Source organism: Lontra canadensis, unplaced genomic scaffold (genome assembly GCF_010015895.1).
Source record: "Lontra canadensis isolate GAN:19392208 unplaced genomic scaffold, GSC_riverotter_1.0 scaffold25, whole genome shotgun sequence".
Classification (NCBI taxonomy): Eukaryota; Metazoa; Chordata; class Mammalia; order Carnivora; family Mustelidae; genus Lontra; species Lontra canadensis.
The window spans coordinates 20,909,142-20,930,587 of record NW_022631019.1 but is presented as its reverse complement, the minus strand read 5'-3'; the positions used below and the strand labels follow the sequence as shown (position 1 = coordinate 20,930,587).

The 21,446-nt window shown below is 41.1% G+C and overlaps 1 protein-coding gene across 7 annotated transcripts in view; it reads right to left on the bottom strand.

The window, feature by feature from the left end:
• Positions 1-388: 388 nt before the first annotated feature.
• Positions 389-21,446, bottom strand: part of GMEB1 (glucocorticoid modulatory element binding protein 1) — a 36,981-nt gene continuing 15,923 nt past the window's right edge. For 6 of the 7 annotated variants that reach the window (XM_032863943.1, XM_032863947.1, XM_032863944.1 and 3 more), the window contains exons 3-10: positions 20,172-20,284; positions 19,353-19,477; positions 18,230-18,333; positions 14,540-14,697; positions 11,954-12,085; positions 10,440-10,577; positions 6,519-6,641; positions 389-3,282 (exon numbers count right to left, since the gene is read on the bottom strand). In XM_032863943.1, the coding sequence (XP_032719834.1) occupies positions 2,582-3,282; positions 6,519-6,641; positions 10,440-10,577; positions 11,954-12,085; positions 14,540-14,697; positions 18,230-18,333; positions 19,353-19,477; positions 20,172-20,284 (1,594 nt within the window). In that variant the 3' untranslated portion in view covers positions 389-2,581. The remainder of the gene's footprint in view (positions 3,283-6,518; positions 6,642-10,439; positions 10,578-11,953; positions 12,086-14,539; positions 14,698-18,229; positions 18,334-19,352; positions 19,478-20,171; positions 20,285-21,446) is intronic. The other variant, XM_032863949.1, reaches the window with a different exon arrangement.

Below are 21,446 nucleotides of genomic sequence, written 5' to 3'. Positions count from 1 at the left end.
AGTGCAGGAACTCTGTCTTCATCTCTGTATTGCCAGTGCCTAGCACAAAGCCTGGCACGTAGATGGTACTTATAAATGTTTATTTAATGAATGAACAGAAATATAGATGGCTACTGCCAAGTCAGCCTGAGGAATGATTCATTGCAACTGCTTGTGCACATACCAACGGCTTGCATATTTCTCACACTGAGATTGTTTAGACCAGGGCTCTGAGGAAACCCCCACTCAACAACCGGGAACACAGCAGCTAGCAATAACGACAGGCTATTGGAAGACCAGGAAAACAACAAAGCTCATGTATTTCCACCAGCCAGAATATTCAGATAGTGAAAGTAAACGGGTTCTGTCTTCAGTAGGAGATCTCTTGACTTTGGAACCGTGATTTAAAACACTACAGACAGCTGAAGGAGGAAAAGTAAGGAACCTGAGCTAGTATGTGGGTGTTCTCCAGGGCTCCTCCTCTGTCCTGAATTGGACTTCCCATCTCTGGGAATGAGAAAAGTGTCCCTAAAAACCATGATAAGCACATGACATGTGCCTTTCTAGGTTCAAGTAGCAGTTTTAGGCTTAGATAGAACTCTGGGTTTGTTTATGTACCATCAGAAAACCTAAAGACGTAATAATAAAAGCCAATTCCCTCACTAAAGGGCCAAAGGTTTGTTCTAAGCTGATTGCTACATCTATTAAACATTTTGAAGAGAAAAGTAAAACCCCATACACTTTTAAAGCTCAAAGCCACAACTATATGGGGTTCAGAAATTTAACCCTTAAGGCTTGTTAAGATTGGCCCTCCCAAGTTAGAGGGGCTTCTCTAGCTATTAAAGCCATCTGAGGGATGGCAGAACAGTTTTCACTTGCTTGACAATAGGGTTTCCAACATCTGTTGGAAGAAACATGGCTTCAGGTGGGTGCCTTCTTTAAAAAAAAAAAAAAAGGAAACTATAGGTCAAAGTTTTGCTTTTAATTAAAAACCAAAAAAAAAAAAAAAAAAAGCTTCCCACTCCTAAGGTGTGTGCTTTCTTTTTTGACCTTGTTTTCCTTTAAATTGTCTGCAGTTTCCCTATATTTGTCCTAGTGCAGTAAACAATGCAATCAAAGAAATAAAAACCAGGATCCACTCTTGCCCCAAACACTGAAGATGGTCAAAGAGCAGGAATCACAGCACAGAAAATGGCCCAGCTCTAAATATACAAACAACATTATAAAAATAATAATAATAACCCCCCAAGATATTATTATTGACATTCCTGGTACATTTCCTATAATATAATGTTGCAGACAATGCTTCTTTCCCAGGGAGTGCAGCTTGCTCAGGAGGAGACATCTACTTGGTGCCTCAGGATAGGCTGGGGCTGTTGAGTCTTCCCTGCAAAGCCTAAGGTTTTTTATGAGCTTAATATCTCACAGAAACATCTGTGGTATAAATGGTATAAATGAATCTAAAAGAGGATGAAGGCAGGCAGGCACCTGTCACTGTTCTCCAAATCAGCCAAAAAGCTGAAAAGCGTGGGATCCAGGAGACAGATGCCATTAACAATTGAGGGATGGAGGGTAGAACAAGAGGAAGCACCAAATGAGTGGCTGCTTTTGGTTCCAAAGCCAAAAAAGGGCCCCACCAAAAAGGGCAGCTGGTCTAGATGAGGAACTCCCTGCGCCTGGAGTCATGCAATAAAAATGATGGCCTTGGAGCCCCACCCCCAGGACAGCCACAGTCCAAGAACCAGAGAAATTTACACCACATCGCATATTTGCAAATGAATGGGCTGATTCTAATTTAGGAGGGTTAAGTGCTTTGACAAAGTTGGGAAGGGAGGGAAGGTGAGCTTCAATCACAAAGCACAGCTGTGACAACCAGGGATTTCTGTTTCTGCAAAGCGACAGGCCCCTGGGCCCCTGATGCCACTTGGTCCAAGGAGATGTACCCTTCCACTTATTTCTGGCCTCTTCTCAAAATGGCACCCGTGGTAATAACCCTTCGAGATATCAAGAGGCATCAGTTGCACTTCTGGAGCTAAGATAATTTCCTTGCCCCATCCTGGCCAAAGCACTTCCCTTTTTAAGCTGCTGCTGGTATGCCACCTTCCCCTCCAAGTACAGTTCAACTTTCTTTCATTTCAGTTTTGCAGCGGCCTCTGAGGGTCCTTTCCAGGACACAAAAAAAGTATCCTTCCACTTCCATGTGTGGGTGGGCTGCCTTCCAGTGTCAGATCTGCATTCCAGAGTTTGGTCAATGCATCTTTATAAAACTAAAACCACATGCGTACACAGACAGACTAGCCTGGAAAGGGCTTTCTGGACAGGGTTTCTGATTATCCTGATGCCTCCCCTAAAAGAAATAACTTTCTTGGTGTAAAAGGATTAGGACACTGAGTGACCTACTCTCAACTTCTGGAAGGACAGCTTGTTTTTGTCCATTTTTCAATAAGGGGGTGGGAGGTACCCAACATTTTCAGTTACAACAAAGAGATTTTGTTTAAAAAAAAAAAAGGATCCTATGTGGAAATGAGTGGGACAATGATAAAAATAAACAAATAATTAAAATTCCAAACCAAAACGTATCTCCTGGCCCCGAGATCCCCAGTTAATCCTCTAAGACCACAATCTCCACATTGTGGACTTGATGCTGGTGGTCTTCCATCTCAGCCACAACTTTCTCCTCAGTCCTCAGCTCTGTCTCCAAAATGACTGCTTTGCCCTCAGTATCCTCCGCCTCTGGGTCTGGGGCTGGGTCAATCTCAATGATGGTCTGCCCATCCTCCGAGGTGCTTTCAACAGCCTGGATTGCTGAGGTGAGGCCGGATTCCATGGCCACCAGCTCCACGGGGCTCACCATGGTGGTCATGTTGCCCAGGGTACTCCCATCCTGCATGGCGGTGGAGCTTAGCAGTGCCAAGCTAGACGAGGGGTGGATGGTCACTGTGTCTGGGGAGCTGCTCTTGGCAGAGGAGACCACTGTGGCATAGCGGAAGAGCTGAGGGCCAGAAGGCAGTGTGTGAACAGTCACAGGACTGGAACCCTGGCTGAGGGTGGCCACTGGAATATTGCCCATGGAAAATGACTGGCCCACTGGGGTGATGGTGATGGGGGAGATGACTGTGAACTGAGGCTGCTGGACCGGAGGAGAAGGGCTCAGGACTGTGGTGGAAGCTGGCCGCTGGAGCCGGGGCCTTTTTGGAGGCTTAGGAGTGCTCACAGGCATCAGTACCACATTTTGAACCGTCTGGGATTTCAGCCTGTGATCCTGAGCTTGCTTCTTCTGCTCTTCCAGCTGGCGTTCCAACTCTGGAAAGAAAAGACAGACTTTGTGTGGAGAGAAGTATATTCTTGGGAACAGTGAACAGAGTCAGGAAACCTGAGGTCTTGTCCTGGCTTTGCCACTATATGGCTTTATTGTTTTCAAAACAAGAAACCAAACTGGATGATTTTTAAAATCCCTCCAGCAATACATTTCATTGTGTGATTATAGGCAGGGCAACGATTCAGAAGCATTTTCAGGCTGTGATCCTACTACATCCCAGCCCTAGAAGCTCCTGTGGCATTTTGTCACCTGTCACCAAAATGCAAACCAAAGAAGCCTGCTGTTGATCTTGTGGCTTATAGATGCCCTGCCTGGATCTCCAGATGATAATAAGGAATATTTGCACAATCCTTTTGGAACCAACATGGACCTACAGAGGAGCTACAATGGCTGCTCCAAAAAAACAGTGATTCCCAAACTGTCCTTCAAGGCAGGATCACCTTGCTGGTGACCTTAGTCTACCAAATGGCCTTCGTCTACTATCAGCACCCAGAGAAGTCTACAGAAAATTACAGAGGAAGTCCCTAAGAATTATAAACACTAAAAGAGGTCTTAGAGTACGAACACATTGATTTTTTTAACTGGGACCCAGAGAGGTAAAGTGACTTACTTAAAGTCTCAGAGTTTGGGCCAAGACAAAAGTCTTCTGATGGCCAACTTTCTGGCTTTTCCATCACAATATGCCTATCACTATCCCTCTCCCAATGTACAATCCAACCCTGGTGACCACTGGTGAGTCTGGTTCTACACCAGAACTTCTTCTACTTCTTAGTATCGGAGAAGCATTCAATAAATAATCAGTTACATCTGGAGAGCACTTTGCTCCTATGGAACACCAAGAGCAAATCAATTCCTTGCTCAGAATCAAAGGAGTAGGCAGGAATCAAGATCACATTAAAAAAATTTTTTTTTCACTCAAAATTTTTAAATACTGCCTCATATGTTACAAAATACTGCATTTTTTCCCCCATTTTCAGTCATAGTCAAAGAAATGTAAACCTCAAGAAGATAACAATTACATGGGGCACCTGGGTGGCTCAGTCAGTTAAACTAAGGTGATGATCCCAGGGTTCTGGGATCGAGTCCCATATCAGGCTCCCTGCTCAGCTGGGAATCTGTTTCACCTTTTGCCTCCACCCCCTGCTCATGCTTTCATGCTGTGCACTCTCTCTCTCATAAATAAATAAAATCTTTGAAGAAGTTAACAATTACATCTATAATTTTTTTTTTGTTTTGTTTTAAAGATTTTATTTATTTATTTGACAGAGAGAGACCACAAGCAGGCAGAGAGGCAGGCAGAGAGAGAGGAGGAAGCAGGCTCCCCGCAGAGCAGAGAGCCCGATGTGGGGCTCGATCCCAGGACCCCGGGACCATGACCTGAGCCGAAGGCAGAGGCTTTAACCCACTGAGCCACCCAGGCGCCCCTATAATTTTTTTTAAAAGTTAAATCAGAGACTATTATACATCACAACATCCAATGTTGGTATGTTCAAAATGGTGACATAATCTTCTTGGAAATTTGACAGTAAGTCATAAATATCCATAAAACAATTTTCAATACCATTTAACTTGAAGCTTAGTTCTGGGAAGTAGTTTAAAAGCACATAAAAAGAAAAAGTTATATTCATACAAGTTCACTGCAACAAAATAAGCTGCTAAAGAAAAACCTGAAAATTTAAATGTCATCCTTAGAAGAATGCCTAGGTAAAGTACTGTGTAGCTACTTGGAAAAATATTATTATGTCATAGTGGAAAAAGCAGAAAACAAACTTTATGTGTACTATGATTAACCTATCTTAAAAAAATATATGGACAAAGAGCCAGAAGCCCACACTCCTAACAAAAACCATTTTTTTGAATGGTGTGAAGTTTCAAGGTGAAAGCACTGGATTAGGAATAAGAAAGCCAAGTTCTATTCCAAGCTTCACTGCCAAGTACTGATGTGGCCCCAAGGCAAATATTTATCCTCTTTGTGCCTATCCTAGGTCATCTATAAGACAGGGATAATAGCTTCTAACATTCTTAGGAGGATCAATGAAAAGGGTCTCATAGTACTCAGTAAACTGAGTTTAAAATATATACTGGTTAAGTTTAAGACAACATAAACTGGGGCACCTGGGTGGCTCAGTTGGTTGAGTGTCTGCTTTCAGCTCAGGTCCTGATCCCAGGGTCCTGGGATCCAGCCCCATGTCAGGCTCCTTGCTCAACAGGGAGCCTGCTTCTCCCTCTGCCCCAACCCCCTGCTCTCTCTCTCGCATGCGGATAAATAAAATCTTAAAAAACATACAAACAAGCAAACAAAAACATAAATTGTTCTTCTCTTACCAAATAATCTTGCCTTTTGGCTTAAGGACTAACTATAATATTTTTGCATCATTCAAAGGTGAAATAGTCCATATCTCTGACTTGTTTTGTATCTCTCACCCACCTTACCCAAAACCTTTTCTTGATTCTCTCTGGGTATAAGTGACAACTCCTTTTGTTCTTCCCCCATACCCATTATATGCCTCAGTTACAAAGCTGACTACTTTTTGCACTTATTTCTATGTCTGCTTTCCCTTGAGTTCCTTAAACACCATGAAGAGAGTGAAGCTGTCTTAGTCAACATTGTATTTCTACAACCTAGTTTGGACACAGTGCAAATTTGTTTTTTTAAAGATTTTATTTATTTATTTGTCAGTGAGAGAGAAAGAGAACACAAGCAGGGGGAACAGGGAGGGAGAGGAAGAAGCCAGCGGGGAGCCTGATGCAGGACTGGATCCCAGGACTCTGGGATCATGACCTGAGCGGAAGGCGGACGCTTAATGACTGAGCACCCAGGTCATTCCAAAGACAGCATAAATTAAGTACTTGATAAAAAGAGTTAAATTATTCATGTGCTTATAATTTCTGAATACCACAAATAACAGAGAAGGTGATAAATTTATAGTTATCAAAAGATGCAATATAGATAATGTAACAAAAACAAAGGCCAATTTGTTTCTTCTGTCACTGATATTACTGGATAAATGGAGCAACTGAGCAGACATTTTAATCCTCCAAGGTATGAAAGGAGGACCATGATGAGGAAGGAAGGAAGATAGGTAGGTAGGTAGAAAGGAAGGAAGGAAGGAAAATAGGATGGAAGGAAGGAAGCCAGTCCCAAAAGAAGTCCACAAAGAAATAGCAAGACTCAAGGGTGTTAGTATAATATCATCTAAGAGGAACAAGTCACACACACCTGTCAGAGTATAGAGAAACTGCTCTTCTCCCTGCTCTACTTGGTTCCTTCTGTTGTCCAATACCTTCTTCACCGTGTCCATTAGGCCAAATGTATGTGCTACATTGTTGAGAACAGCAGCATCTATTTAAAACAAAGACATGCCTGTCAAGTTAAAAAAGAAGTGTTTCCCCAGCTCTCTGTTGTACTGCTTATAAATATGAAACAACCCAGATATGATGGTACTATTCTAATTGCATTTTAAAAAACTTTGGCAAAGACTTATCACATGTATAATTAACTTTGTTATAACTTAACACATCTTTCCATATAAATAAATATAAAAATTTTAAAAATCTTGCATCTGGTTATAAGTTCTGACTTGTGGTTTAGAAAACATGGTCACTCTGGATAGAGCTAAGTTTGAATCTCAGTTTTATGGTTTCCTCCTATCTGTGTGAACTTAGATAAGTCATTTCACTCCTCAGTTTTCTTATCTGAGACAAAAGGGCCTAATAATACCTACCTGGCAAGACAGATATGAAGATTAGAAATATCGTATTTTAGGGGCACCTGAGTGGCTCAGTTGGTTAAGTGTCCAACTCTTGATTTCGGCTCAGGTTGTGAGGTCGAGCTCCACATCAGGCTCTGCCCTTGGCATGAAGTCTGATTGTCCCTTTCCCTCTACTGCTCCCCCTGCTTGCTCTCTTTCTCTCTCAAATAAATAAAACAAGTATTTTTTTTTTTAAAGAAACAGCATATTTTAAGTGTCAAACATGGGAACTGGCATGCAATGTTATTCATAGTGTTATCTCTGTTCCTCTTTAAACAAAACTTCTTGAAAGCATTGTCAGTAGTTGCGGTCATTACTTCCTTAACTCAGACCACTTCTCCACCTACAGCTCTCTTCCACAATCATCTCATCCAGTTCCATGTTTTTAAATAACATGTACATGCTGAGAACTCCCACATGCAGATCTCCAGCCCTAACCTCTTTCCTGCATGCCAGATTTCATACTCCATCTAGCTGAGTGACATCTCCATTTGGAGGCCTCATAATCATTTAGCGAATCAAAACTACTTTTCTTTCTTTTTTTTTTTTAAAGTAAGCTCTACGCCTAACATGGGGCTTGCACTCACAACCCTGAGATAACCAGTCACATATTCCACCCACTGAGCCAACCAGGTGCCCCAAGTCAAAACTAACTTTGAGGGGTGCCTGGTTGTCTCAGTCTCAAGAGTATGTAACTCTTGATCTCAGGGTTCTGAGTTCAAGCCTTATACTAGCTATGGGGCCTATTTAAAAACAACAACAACAACAACAACAAGTAGTACTAACTAGTACTAACTGTACTAACTACAACTCTCCCAGTGATCTTCATCTTAGGAAATGGTGTTACCATTCATGGCTCAGGTCAAAAATGTATGAGTCATCCTGGATTTCTGTCTTTCTCTTTTATCCTACATCCAGTCCATCAGCAAAACTTGTCAGCTCCACACTCAAAATATATCCCTGATAAGATCACTTCTTCCCAGGTCTACCACTATCCACTCTAGTCCATGCCACCATCATCTCTTCACTGGAGTAATTCCTTTAGGAGTCTCCCAACTGATTCCTTTTTCCTTCTCTTTTTTAAGTAGGCTTCATGCCCAATGTCGGGCTTGAACTCACAACCCTAAGATCAAGAGCTGCACTCTCGGGGTGCCTGGGTGGCTCAGTGGGTTGAGCCTCTGCCTTCGGCTCAGACCGTGATCTCTGGGTCCTGGCATTGAGTCCCGCATCAGGGCTTTCTGCTCGGCGGGGAGCCTGTTCCCACCCCCACCCCCCGCCCTGCCTCTCTACCTACTTGTGATCTCTCTCTGTCAAATAAACAAATAAAATCTTAAAAAAAAAAAAAAAAAGAGCTGCACTTTCCACCATCGGAGCTAGCACATACCCCTCCCAACTGATTTCTTGCCCCATACAGTCTATTCTCCACATGCAACTGAAGTGATCTTTTAAAAATATAAAAAATAGGGGTGCCTGGGTGGCTCAGTCGTTAAGCGTCTTCCTTCAGCTCAGTTCATGATCCAAGGGTCCTGGGATGGAGCACTGCATCAGGCTCCCTGCTCAGCGGGAAACCTGCTTCTCCCTCTCCCAAGCCCCCTGCTTGTATTCCCTCTCTTGATGTCTCTCTGTCAAATAAATAAATAAAATCTTTAAAATAAATGAAATAAAATTAAAAATATACAACTACATAAAAATATAAAAATGTAAATAAATCCTTTTCACTCCCCTGCTCAAAATAACTATGATGGCTTACCATCACCTTAAAATAAAATCAAAGTTCTAACCAAAGCTTATTTCAAATGTCCTCTCAGGGCACCTGGGTGGCTCAGTTAAGTGACTGCCTTTGGCTCAGGGCATGGTACCAGGGTCCTGGGATCGAGCCCCACATCAGGCTCCTAGTTCAGCAGGGAGCCTCCTTCTCCCTCTCCCCACTGCTCGAGCTTTCTCTCTCTCACTCTCTCTCAGGTAAATAAATAAAATCTTTTTTTTTCTTTTAATTTTTTAAAAGATTTTATTTATTTATTTGACAGACAGAGATCATAAGTAGGCAGAGAGGCAGGCAGAGAGAGGGGGAAACAGGCCCCCTGCTGAGCAGAAAGCCTGATGTAGGGCTCGATCCCAGGACCCTGAGACCATGACCTGAGCCGAAGGCAGAGGCTTTAACCCACTAAGCCACCCAGGCACCCCAATAAATAAAATCTTAAAAAAAAAAAATAATAACTAAACTGTCCTCTCTATTCCTCTCCAACCTTATCACCTATCACTCTCCTATATCCTCCTCCACTGTGGCTGCCTCAGAGCTTCTATAATTTTTTGAACCTATGAGGCCCATTGCAACTTCAAGGTCTTTGTTCCTTCTACCTGAAATGTTCCTTCTCCCAGATCATCACATGGCTAGCCTCTTCAATTCAGGTCTCTGCTTAAAGCCACTTCCTTAGGGAGGCCTTCCTTGATCACCCTATCTAAAAGAGTCATCCCTGCTTTCTAAATTACTTGCCTTTTTTCCCCTCCAAGAACATAAAAAAAAGATTCTACTGTAAAGTTTAAGTGTATTTATATAATGTATGAATTACAGAGAGGTAATAAGACACAAGTAACAAATCTAGGAACTCACTGACACACAAGCTTACGAGATATTATTATGATTCTTTAAAAAAAAAAGATTTATTTATTTATCTGACAGAGATCACAAGTAGGGAGAGAGGCAGGCAGAGAGAGAGGAAGAAGCAGGCTCTCTGCTGAGCAGAGAGCCCGATGCGGGGCTTGATCTCAGGACCCTGAGATAGTGACCTGAGCCGAAGGCAGAGGCTTTAACCGACTGAGACACCCAGGCACCCCATATTATGACTCTTTTTTTAAGTAAACTCTACCTCGAATGTGGAGCTCAAACTCATGACCCCAAGATTAAGAGTAACATGCTCTACGACTAAGCCAGCCAGATGCCTGTCATCACAACCCCTTTGTATCAAATGACTAGAGCATCCTTTTACATTATGCACAGCAGCAAGTACCCTATGGGTATTCGGAAAGAGCTGTAAGTGCACACAATTGTTCTGGAAACCCTAAACTTATAGATATGAGACTCGTCTAAAACCAGGTAGCTTTTTCCAATTTTCAGACTCTATCTATCTATATGTAATAGAGAGCGAGCCTGCTTTCTGGCACCATTTATAAAGGCAAAAATTACCTGTGAAGAGCATGACCAGAACCAAGTTCAAAAACTTATTATCAAGTATGGACAAGTAACTTAACTTTTATGAGTCTTGGTTTCCTAATCTGTAAAATGGGGATAATAATACTTATACCCCAGTGTTTGCATGAGACTAACAGGATCTGCCTACAGTTGTTAGTGTTCAATAAATGACCACTGTTGTTAGAATTAGTGCACTTACCTGTTACCTGGAAGGGAGCTTGAATGAGCCGCTGCTGAACTCCCCTGAGTAGCTCCTCTATTTCCTTCTGTATATTGCAGACAACCTCTTCCATCAGCCCTACATCAGCTATTCCTTTCCAGAACATCAAAGTGTCCTCTGACACAAGAGGGATAAGACAAGAAGATAAACAAGGGATGCTACGTATACTTAGGTACATCTCTACAAATTAAACTCGAAATTATTTCAATTTGAAATGATTTTTTGTTGGGCCATTTCCGGGAAAAAGGAAGACGTTTTTGGAATACTATCTGCCCCCCTAGTTGCAAACCAATTATTTGGTGTCTTTAGCAACGTAGGGACTTGAGATAATTGCCCTAATTTGTCATGGCTTGGGCTGTAGGGAGCAGGTTATCTTCCTCCAATAAAGATAATAAATAAATATTAAATATTATTTATTTACATAATTTAATTTAAAATTAAATAGTATTCAGTACCTTAAAAGTTAAATAATAAAGATATTAAAGATATACAGGCAAGCCTTGTACAATACAGTGTGAACTGTGAGGGTACACTTACACAGATTTTTTTTCAATAAATACAGTGCAGTGATGTACTGCACTCATCATTTTTAAATTAAAAAAATGTACTCAGGGGAAGGCTCCATAGCTCAGGGGTTAGAGCATTGGTCTTGTAAAAAAATGTACTCATGTACTCATCATTTTTAAATTAAACAACTCTTTTCTTATGATTTTCTTAACATTTTATTTACTTTATTGTAAGAATAGAGTATGTAATACATATAACATACAAAATATGTTATTGACTATGTTATTGGTAAGGTTTATAGTTAAGTTGGGGGAGGGCAGGGGATTTTCCCCTGCATAGGAGGCTGGTGCCCCAAACTGCCACCTTGTTCAAAGAGCAACTGTACTCCCTCTAGTCCTATACTTACAAAATAAAATAAAACAGCTGAGTCGGTGGGACGATAAGCTCTCTGAGGGCAGAGGATTTGTCTTTTCACCTATGTTGGCAACAGTGCCAACTAAAAATAGGCAGCAATAAATATTTTTCAAATGAATTAATGAACGGAGGATGATGTGAAACCCCTCCTGGTCCCCTCTAAGTGAATCATCATTAGTCACCATCCTCTACACCACCTGCTACCTAATTTTTCCTTCTAACATCTTGCAGCTTGGTTTATCTAAGAAACGTTCCAAAGTTAGAGGCAGTTTGACAGGATGAAAAGCATTGACTACAGAGTCAAACAGCTGAATTCGGCTCTGACACTGCTGGCTGTGTGGCTGGTCTGAGGCAAGCTGCTGAATCTTTTTGAATCTCAATTTCTTCCTATGCAAAATGTGACTGTACATGGCTGTTGTTGCAATGGATTAAAATAAAATGTCTACAGCTACAATTATTAATGTGCATGAGAAAAACCACCAAAGTAATTAAGAGACCTCCTGTGTCCATGATCATAATGGTGAGAAGGGTCACAAGACACTGCAAGGTATCTGAGCCTCACAGAAAAGTACCTGAAATTTCCTCTGAGTCCTTCTTCACACCCTCCTCTGTAGCCATGGTGACAGCAGCAGTGAGAGCGGAATTCCATTCCAGCCCTGCCTCTTCCATACTCTCTTCTGAAATGGCAATCTGTGTGATGCTACCTAAAAGCAGTCCATTAGAGGTAAAGCCAGTGAATTTCATGAAAAAGTCATAGCTATCCTTTATCTCATACAGCCAAAGAGACACTGTTATTTTAATATTCTGGCTTTCTGCCTGCAGGTCCATATAGTAAAAACTAGAATCCTTGGTAAACCAGGATGAATATTGGATTTTGTAAAGAAAACCTGTCTTTGAAAAGAAAAAGCGTTCTTCTTCTTTCTTCTTACTCTGAATAGAAAGGGAAAGATAACTTATAAAATCACAAAAGAGCAATCTGCTTCCTGAGCAGGTACGTTTTTTAAAAAGATTGAAGGTGAGCATGATTGCCGGGCTGTCTGCCCCAGACTTAGCGAGGATGTGGAGGATCTAAAATAATTTAAGAGAAAAGTATGGTGCTTAGCCAAGAACATTAACCATCTAGAATATCAGAAGTTGTTATAGCTTAATTATCAGGCTATGTATGAGAAAGCAAGAGAAATGAGACCAAAAAAATCAGGTAAGAGATCCATGAATAGCAGATTCACAGAGGAAAAGAACTTGTGCTATTAACATCGTATATTAAGATTTTATTTTATTATTATTATTTTTTTAAGTAATCTCTCCAACATGGGGCTTGAACTCATGACCCCGAGATCAGGAGTCACATGCTTTTCTAAGACAGCCAGGAACCCCTCATATATTGAGATTTTAAACAGGGGCACCTTGGTGGCTCAGTTGGATAAGCGTCTGCCTTCTGCTCAGGTCACGATCCCAGGGTCCAGGGATCAAGTCTCATATCCCGCTCCCTGCTCAGCGGAAAGCCTGCTTCTCCCTCTGCCTGCCACTCTCCCTGCTGTGCTCTCTCTCTGTCAAATAAATAAAATATTAAAAAAAAAAAAAAAAAAAGATTTTAGGGGCACGTGGGTGGCTCAGTGGGTTAAAGCCTTTGCCTTCGGCTCAAGTCATGATCCCAGGGTCCTGGGATCGAGCCCTGCATCTGGCTCTCTGCTCAGCAGGGAGCCTGCTTCCTCCTCTCTCTCTCTGCCTGCCTCTCTGCCTGCTTGTGATCTCTGTCTGTCAAATAAATAAATAAAATCATAAAAAAAAAAAAAGATTTTAAACAAAGAGAATGGAGAGAAATCAAACTGATCCAGACAGATATATAGACAAGAATAGACTCCACATGCTGGAGGATATTAATAATCAAGCAAAAAGTAATATTGATATGGATAATCAACTAGTGGAGTTTTGGCCAACAAAAGTAAGTCAATAATTTCATAGCATTTTTTACTTTTCAAGTGAAAGACACCCAGGACCAAAAATTCACACTGCTAGATATTTTATACTTTCCTGAAGGGAACATAGGTTCTAAGAGATTTGGCTTCCTCTCACCCAGTGGTTACTCACAGAGTATTAGAGCTGACCAAGAGAAACCTTTAGTGGTCATTATTAAAACATGGTACTTCCCTTAAATCCGTTAGTGTCCTTACAACTCTATCAGGCATATTTTTAAGTCTTGTGGAAGTAGTTGAGACAAGAATCTGAACTGGACTAACTGAAATTTTTTTTTTTTTAAGTTTATGTATGTATGTACGTATATATGTAATCTCTATACCCAGTGTGGGGCTTGAACTCATGACCTCAAGATGAAGAGTCACACACTGTTCCAACTGAGCCAGTCAGGCTCCCCTGGACTAACTGAATCCTTAACAATCATCTTTCACATGGCTCTATCTTTCCTAGAGCTCTATTCCCAAGGTAAACAATACTGAAGTTAAGCATATGCCCATCTTGCCTCATTTGTGAGGAAGCCTTTTTTGTGGATCCCTTCCAGGCAGAGCTCTCTGATCTGTATAGCAGCAGACTCTCCAGAGTCCAGTCCAGCCAACCATACATTATCTTTGATACATCTCAACTCAACAGTTGAAGACCCTTCACCATTCTACCTTCCTTCCTGACCACCAGTAGAGCAAAGGATTTTCAAAACAATCTAATTTCAAAGATATGCCAAGTGGTACCAAAGTGAGACCACTGAATAAACATAATAACCGCTGAATCATCTTTCTTTAGAGAGAGCATGCATGGGGGGGCGGGGTGTAGAGAAAGAATCTTAAGCAGGCTCCACACCCAGCACAGGACCTGACGGGGGGCTTGATTTCACAACCCTGAGATGGAGACCTGAGCCGAAATCAAGAGTGGGACTCTTAACTGAGTGAGTCACCCAAGTGCCCCTGAACCATCTTTCTAATGTTTACCATTTAGTTAGAAAGAAACAAGGAAGTAGGTATGGCCAACAGGAATCATCTGGGAGAAAACCAAGAGATCTGTTTCTAAAGTATGGAATCACACCCAAGATCAGCATACTTTACAAGGACATCAATGCTCATGAGAATTAAAATTAAGAAACACAAGAGAGAAGTAAGGGGAAAAGTGTTACTAAAAAACACTGGGTTTTCAGGTGGTTTCCTACCCCCTACCATCAGCCGAAGTGGGTGTCTGCACCACACTTGTCTGCTGTCCGGGCACTGGAGCTCTTGCACTGCTGATCAGAAGATCAAACTTGGTGCTTCTGCAGGTATTGGAGCAAACTTTGTCATGTTGGTAAAAATCAATCTGTCCGGAGTCCATCATTTTCCTGTGTAAAGAGAGACAAGAAGTACCAGTTCAGCCTGCACTCTAGGCCTCAGCGACAAATAGAAACAAAGTTGTTGCATCTATTCCATAGATTAGTGAAACCTAGTAGGATTAAAAGTCATTAGGTTGCAAAAATTCTAATTGGGATTATAAAATTTTCATTGGTCCTGCCCATATTTACAAGTACTCCTCTTCCCTCCCTAGTCTGCTCATTATGAGTATTGTTTCATTTCCCGTTATCACCAAGCTTTAGCTAGGGACACACTCCTGACAACAACTGAGTATCGCCATAGAATCTCATTGAAACCAAACCCAAAAGCGGAAAAGACTAATTCATATATCCCAGAATAACTGAGAATTTTATGATGAGATTCTGATGTATTAGTATTCTTAGACCAGCAAGATCTGTTGCCACTTTTGGAGACAAAACTTCAGCACATTTCTTTCCTTAAAAAAAAAAAAAAAAAAAAAAAAATGGCTAACAACTCTCCTATAAATACAGTGCAAAGTTGATTACACTAAACCCCCACTATAAAATGCCCTTATAACTGAATTCACAAGACACTGTTATTATAGGCCATGAGCAAAGCCATGGGGTATTTTAATTATAGTAAACTCTATGTTATAACGTTACTCGGCTTTCACTAAAGATCTTTTAGGCATTCTGATTCCTTCTTACATTTGAGGAAAGTTGGCATGTGCTTGTTTTTCTGGGCAAAAGGAACAAGCCAAGAACAACAATAATGAAAGTTATAAGTATTCCTTCCCAATTTTAACTAAGTACTGATTTCTGCATACAAGTCATCTAGAATAATTTCTTTTTTTAAAATGTGTCTCTATATTGGGACGCCTGGGTGGCTCAGTTGGTTGGACAACTGCCTTCGGCCCAGGTCATGATCCCGGAGTCCCAGGATCGAGTCCCGCATCGGGCTCCCAGCTCCACGGGGAGTCTGCTTCTCTCTCTGCCCTTCTCCTCACTCATGCTCTCTCTCACTGTCTCTCTCTCAAATAAATAAATAAAATCTTAAAAAAAAAAAAAATGTGTCTCTATATTAAAATAATACGTGAAGGGGCGCCTGGGTGGCTCAGTCATTAAGCATCTGCCTTCAGGTCAGGTCAGGATCCCAGGATCCTGGGATCAAGCCCCACATCGGGCTCCCTGCTCAGCGGGAAGCCTGCTTCTCCCTCTCCCTCTCCCCCTGCTTGTGTTCCCTCTCTTGCTGTGTCTCGCTTTGTCAAATAAATAAATAAATAAAATCTTAATAAATAAAATAAAATAATGTGTGAAGAAAAAATTAACATTCTCAGTGGAAAATACATAAAACTATAAAGAAAACCACTGCTCTTTAAAAAAAAATCCAACAACACAGAGATACATTAACATTTTGGCATATTTTCTTCCATTAAATTTTATGTGTATACGAGTATGTCTGTTTTTTACATAACTAAAATCACAATTTGATATACATATATATATATTTTAGTAGGCTCCCAACCCAGCATGGGGCCCAGTGAGGGGCCTGAACTCACAACCCTGAAATCAAGACCTAAGCTGAAATCAAGAGCCAGATGCTTAACCGACTGAGCCATCCAGGTACCCCTACATATCTACATATCTATATATCTCTACATATTTGTATCCATCTATACATGTATTTTTTTTAAAGGTTTATTTATTTATTTATTTGACAGATAGAGATGACAAGTAGGCAGAGAGGCAGGCAGAGAGAGAGAGGAGGAAGCAGACTCCCTGCGGAGCAGAGAGCCTGATGCGGGGCTCGATCCCAGGACACTGAGATCATGACCTGAGCCGAAGGCAGAGGCTTAACCCACTGAGCCACCCAGGCGCCCCACATGTATTTTTTTTAAGTAAGTTCTACAACCAACATGGGGGTTGAACTCACTATCCCAAGATCAAGAGTCACATGCTATACCGAGTGAGCCAGCCAGGCGCCCACAATTTTATATTTTGTTTTCTTTCTGTTATTACATCATAAGCATTTTTCCTATACAAATTCTTTAGAAATATTTTAATAATTTCATAATATTTCATAGTATATACTCATATATGTTTAGATGAGCCATAAATTTCCTTTAGATATACCTTGACTGTATATTGAAGCAGACTATAACTTTCTTTTTTTTTAAGATTTTATTTATTTATTTGAGAGAGAAAGCAAGTACAAATGGGAGGAGGGGCAGAGGGAGAGGGAAAAGCAGGCTCCTCAAAGAGCAGGGAGCCTGATACCCTGGGATTAGGACCTGAACTGAATGCAGATCCTTAACTGACTCAGCCACCCAGATAGATGCCCCTAAAGCAAACTATAATTTTCAACAATGTTGTAATAAATGTCTTTATGCCTGAATCTCTACAAGCACTATAGATTTTTCTTAGGACAGATTCCTTAAAAAGAATTAAAAACAATGGATAAAATGTTCTTAAGGGTGTTGATACATGTTCTGCGAGGAACTTTCCAATCCTGACCACATTTTAAAAATCCATCAATAGGCGAGTGTTCAAGGAACACTAATTAACGTTAATGTTAATGTTCCTCCCTTTCCAGAGGGAGGAAAATTATAAAAGTAAGCTTACTGCATAAAGATGGGGGTGAGGATATTACACATTCTGAAGTTTATTTCTGTGGTATATTGATGGCAAGGACTGCATTTACTGAGCATGATGGTGACTTATCAACAGCGCCTCTGTCTTACCAGATTATCACAGAACTTGTCAACCAGCCTACACTTCTCCGCGGTCGGCACGCTTCCTCAGCACCAGGCTTAGCCCTGCCTGTACTTGGTGATCTCAAGTAGGATTGTCATCTACCCCCGAGCTTCTCGGCCCAGAAAGGATCCAAACATCCTGACATCAGAAAAAATTTGCCCTAAATGCTGGGAAGAGTGAATTCAAGTCAATCTTCCTTTTCTCACAGGGATTTTAAGAACTGGCTGATGAAGGTTAATACCTGGATTGCACAAGCCAATTCTTCAGAGGAAATAAAAATTTTGAATTAAATAGAAAATCCTAAATTATCTGTATTCTACCATGATTTAGTGTCCCAAAGTCAGCTGAAAGGTATGTGCTGAGGGGCGCCTGGGTGGCACAGTAGGTTAAGCACTCAACTCTTGGTTTCAGCTTGATTTCAGCTCAGGTCATGATCTCAGGGTCATGAGACCGAGCCCTGCAACAGTCTCTGTACTCAGCAGAGTCAGCTTGAGATTCTCTTCCTCTCTGCCTTTGCCCCTCCTGCTCATGCTCTCTCTCTCTCTCTAAAATAAACAAGTAAATCTTAAAAAAAAAAAAAAGACTCTCCTTCCACCCCCCACTCTGCACTTTCTCTCTGAAATAACTTAATAAATCTTTAAAACAAAACAAAATAAAACAACAGGTTTGCACTTTTTTGTTTTTTTACTTTATTTTTTATTTTCTTTGTAATCTCTACACTCAATGTGGGGCTCTGAGATCAAGAATTGCAAGCTCTTCCAGCTGAGCCAACCAGGCACCCCGATACGTGCTTGTTATTAAAGCTCACCTGAGCATGATTCCACCCAGACGAATGGCTCTCTTCCAGTCTTTTAGGGTGGACTTGCCAGCCAGATGTACAAAATGCTTGGGGCTGATCAACTGATCATTGAACTAAAGTAAAAAGAAAAGTCCCAAATAACCCAAGGTCAACTTAGGCAGATCAAGAGAAAGAGAAAGGTATCTCTACTTGTTACGTATGAAAAATGCCCAGATGGCATCTTAAGTCATAGCCTTGTATCTCCCAGCCTCCTGCCCTGTTGTGCCAGAGAAGATGATCCTTCTCTGGGCACAGTGCCCTGTCCTGGTACAGAGCTACAGAAGACAGGAGGAGGATCAGAGATTAATATACTGATTAGCATCTAAAATCCATTCATGCCCTAAATCAGGCACTTGGGTCCAATGTTGCAAAGGCTATTTAAATAAACAGAAGCAACCTACCAAGCCCTAATGACAAGATTCAGGATGTGGTGGAAAGAATAAGTACCACAGAAACCACTATCACTGCAGAGCCTCAAAACTCGGTAATCCTTAATGATTCTAGGATGATGCCACCGATGGTGACTGCCATCCATGGGTACTGCTGTGGCTACCAAAGGACACAGAATAAGCAAGTATTTCCACTTTGTGCTCTCATGAGAATTTAGTTTTATCAGTAATAATTTTCAATAAACTCTAATGCACACTTCTATAAGGCCTTTTACATATATTATCTCATTTTATCTGCTAGCAACCGTACAGTGTGATTATCCATATTTTAACATACGATTATTCATATTTTTAACTCTGAAATATTAACTTGTTCAAGGTCACCCAGTCATAGAGATGGGACTCCATTCATTCATTTAACAAACATTTATAGATAAAGATGCCAAGCATCATTCTAGGTGTTGGGGATATACTGGTGAACAATCCAAGTTCTCAGCTCTCATAGAACTTGTGTTCTGCGTGAATTTGAATCCAGGCCAATTTCACTCCAAAGCCCCCCCTTTTTTTTCTGTGACATCATAGGGACTATAGCCACAAAACTGAAAACATTGATATAGCAGACAAGAGAGAAGAGGCACTGAAAGTATACTCTTTGAAAACAAGGAGCCCACAAACAGACCCCAGTAAGGAGAAAAGGCAATTACCTTGACACACTTCACATTTATTCCTGGACATACAAACTTCTTCCAGAGGAGAATGGCTTTGCTCTCCCCACAAGTTATGGGATAAGCAATTTCCATATCCTCATTTGCTTCTATAGTGCTTGCATCTGAAAATGGAAAAAAATATCAGTTATTTATTGAATGCTTTTTCCCAAAAACTTAATTCAAAATCTCTAGTCTCTTGGTTCCTCTGAGTAGCTAACAGTTCACATTGGCTGGTTTCGTTTTGGAATCTTCTGGAAGAAGTTTGACATAACAGCTCTCTTACCAAGCTCACCCTACATCCAAGATACTGCCCTATGTGCTTTTACATGCTTAATCTTACTTAGTTCTTACAACAATCCTGGGAGGCAATAATTGTTTCCGATGTATGTAGGTGCAACTCGGAAAGTTGAAGTGACTTCCCCAAGGACATACAGCTAAGAAGTGAGAAAGCAGGATTTAAACTCTGGCTTGTCTAGTTTCAAACTTTTTTTTCAGTTTCTTTCCACCGACTGCCTTCCAATCAACACCTCATACGTCCTAATCAGCAACTTCCCTCATGACAGATCAACCTTGAGGCTCTAATTTCTTTGTGGAATTTTTGCAGATGAAAACTCTTTTCAGTACCCTAGCAAACTGATGTTAAATAATCAACTGACGGGCCTAGTCAGTGGTGTCTCTAGATGCACCATCATCAAACTCATGGCTGCAGCACTGGTAGGGCGTACTGGGTAGGGGGAAAAATATAAAGCACAAAAGGCACGAAATCTCAACCAAGGAAGCTAAGGTCAAAGATACCAGAATAACAAAAAGACTTACCAATCCCTTCTTCAATTTTGTGAATCGTGTGAGTTTCTACTGCCACAACCGCTGTGTTGTTCTCGGACCCAGGTTCATAAATCCTGTTGTAAAAGTGTCCATCGATAAACAAACTACATAAATCATGAAAAAATTAATATTCACAGCATGGGGTTAAGAAATTTGTTATAATCTATCTCAAAAGGAATAAAATAAATATACTTTACAACTCTATGTTAGTGCTTTGATAGTTTCCCATTGTATTTAAACTCCAAGCTACCCAGGACTACTTAGCAGCTACGACCATGGACATGAATCAACAACTTTCTCACCTCAAAGGAAAGTTCCTCTTGCTACTATCTTTACATCACCACTTGTTACTGTTTCACAGTAGACTTTTCCCTTCATACCTTAAATGCTTATAACATAAAATATTGCTTCAAGTGTAAGATTAAGTTATATTATAGGATTATCCTAAGAAGACTAAAAAGTAATATTGTCGGACAATACAAGACAGGAAGAACCCAGGGCACCTGGGTGGCTCAGTAGATTAAGCATCTGCCTTCTGCTCAGGTCTGCTCAGGACCCTGGGATTGGGCCCCAAGTGGGGCTCCTTGCTCTGCAGGGATCCTGCTTCTCCCTCTCCCTCTGCCTGCTGCTCCCCCTGCCTGTGCTCTCCCTCTCTCTCACTGCCAAATAAATAATAAATAAAATCTTAAAAAAAAAAAAGATCATTGACCATAGAAGCTGATGTCCTTTGTTAGAATCTGGATACTTTAGTCTTTCTTTAGCACTTTAGCATTTTTCAAAGGATCATAACCAAACTATTGATATGAACAGAGCCTAGTAAAAAAAAAAAAAAAAGAAAAAAAAGAGAGAGACAGAGACACAGTAACTAGCATTAACTAGACGTATCACTTAGGGAAAGTCTTTGTAAAATGTTTCTACCTTCTGTGGTACCTGGGTGGCTTAGTCGTTAAGCACAGGATTCTTTTTTTTTTTTTTTAAAGATTTTATTTGTTTATTTGACAGACAGAGATCACAAGTAGACAGAGAGGCAGGCAGAGAGAGAGATTGGGAAGCAGGCTCCCTGCTGAGCAGAGAGCCCGATGCGGGACTCGATCCCAGGACCCTGAGATCATGACCTGAGCCGAAGGCAGCGGCTTAACCCACTGAGCCACCCAGGCGCCCAAGCACAGGATTCTTGATTTCAGTTCTGGTCAGGATCTCAGGGACGTGAGATTGAGCCCTGCATCAGGCTCTGCACTGGGTGTGGAGCCTGATTAAAATTCTCTG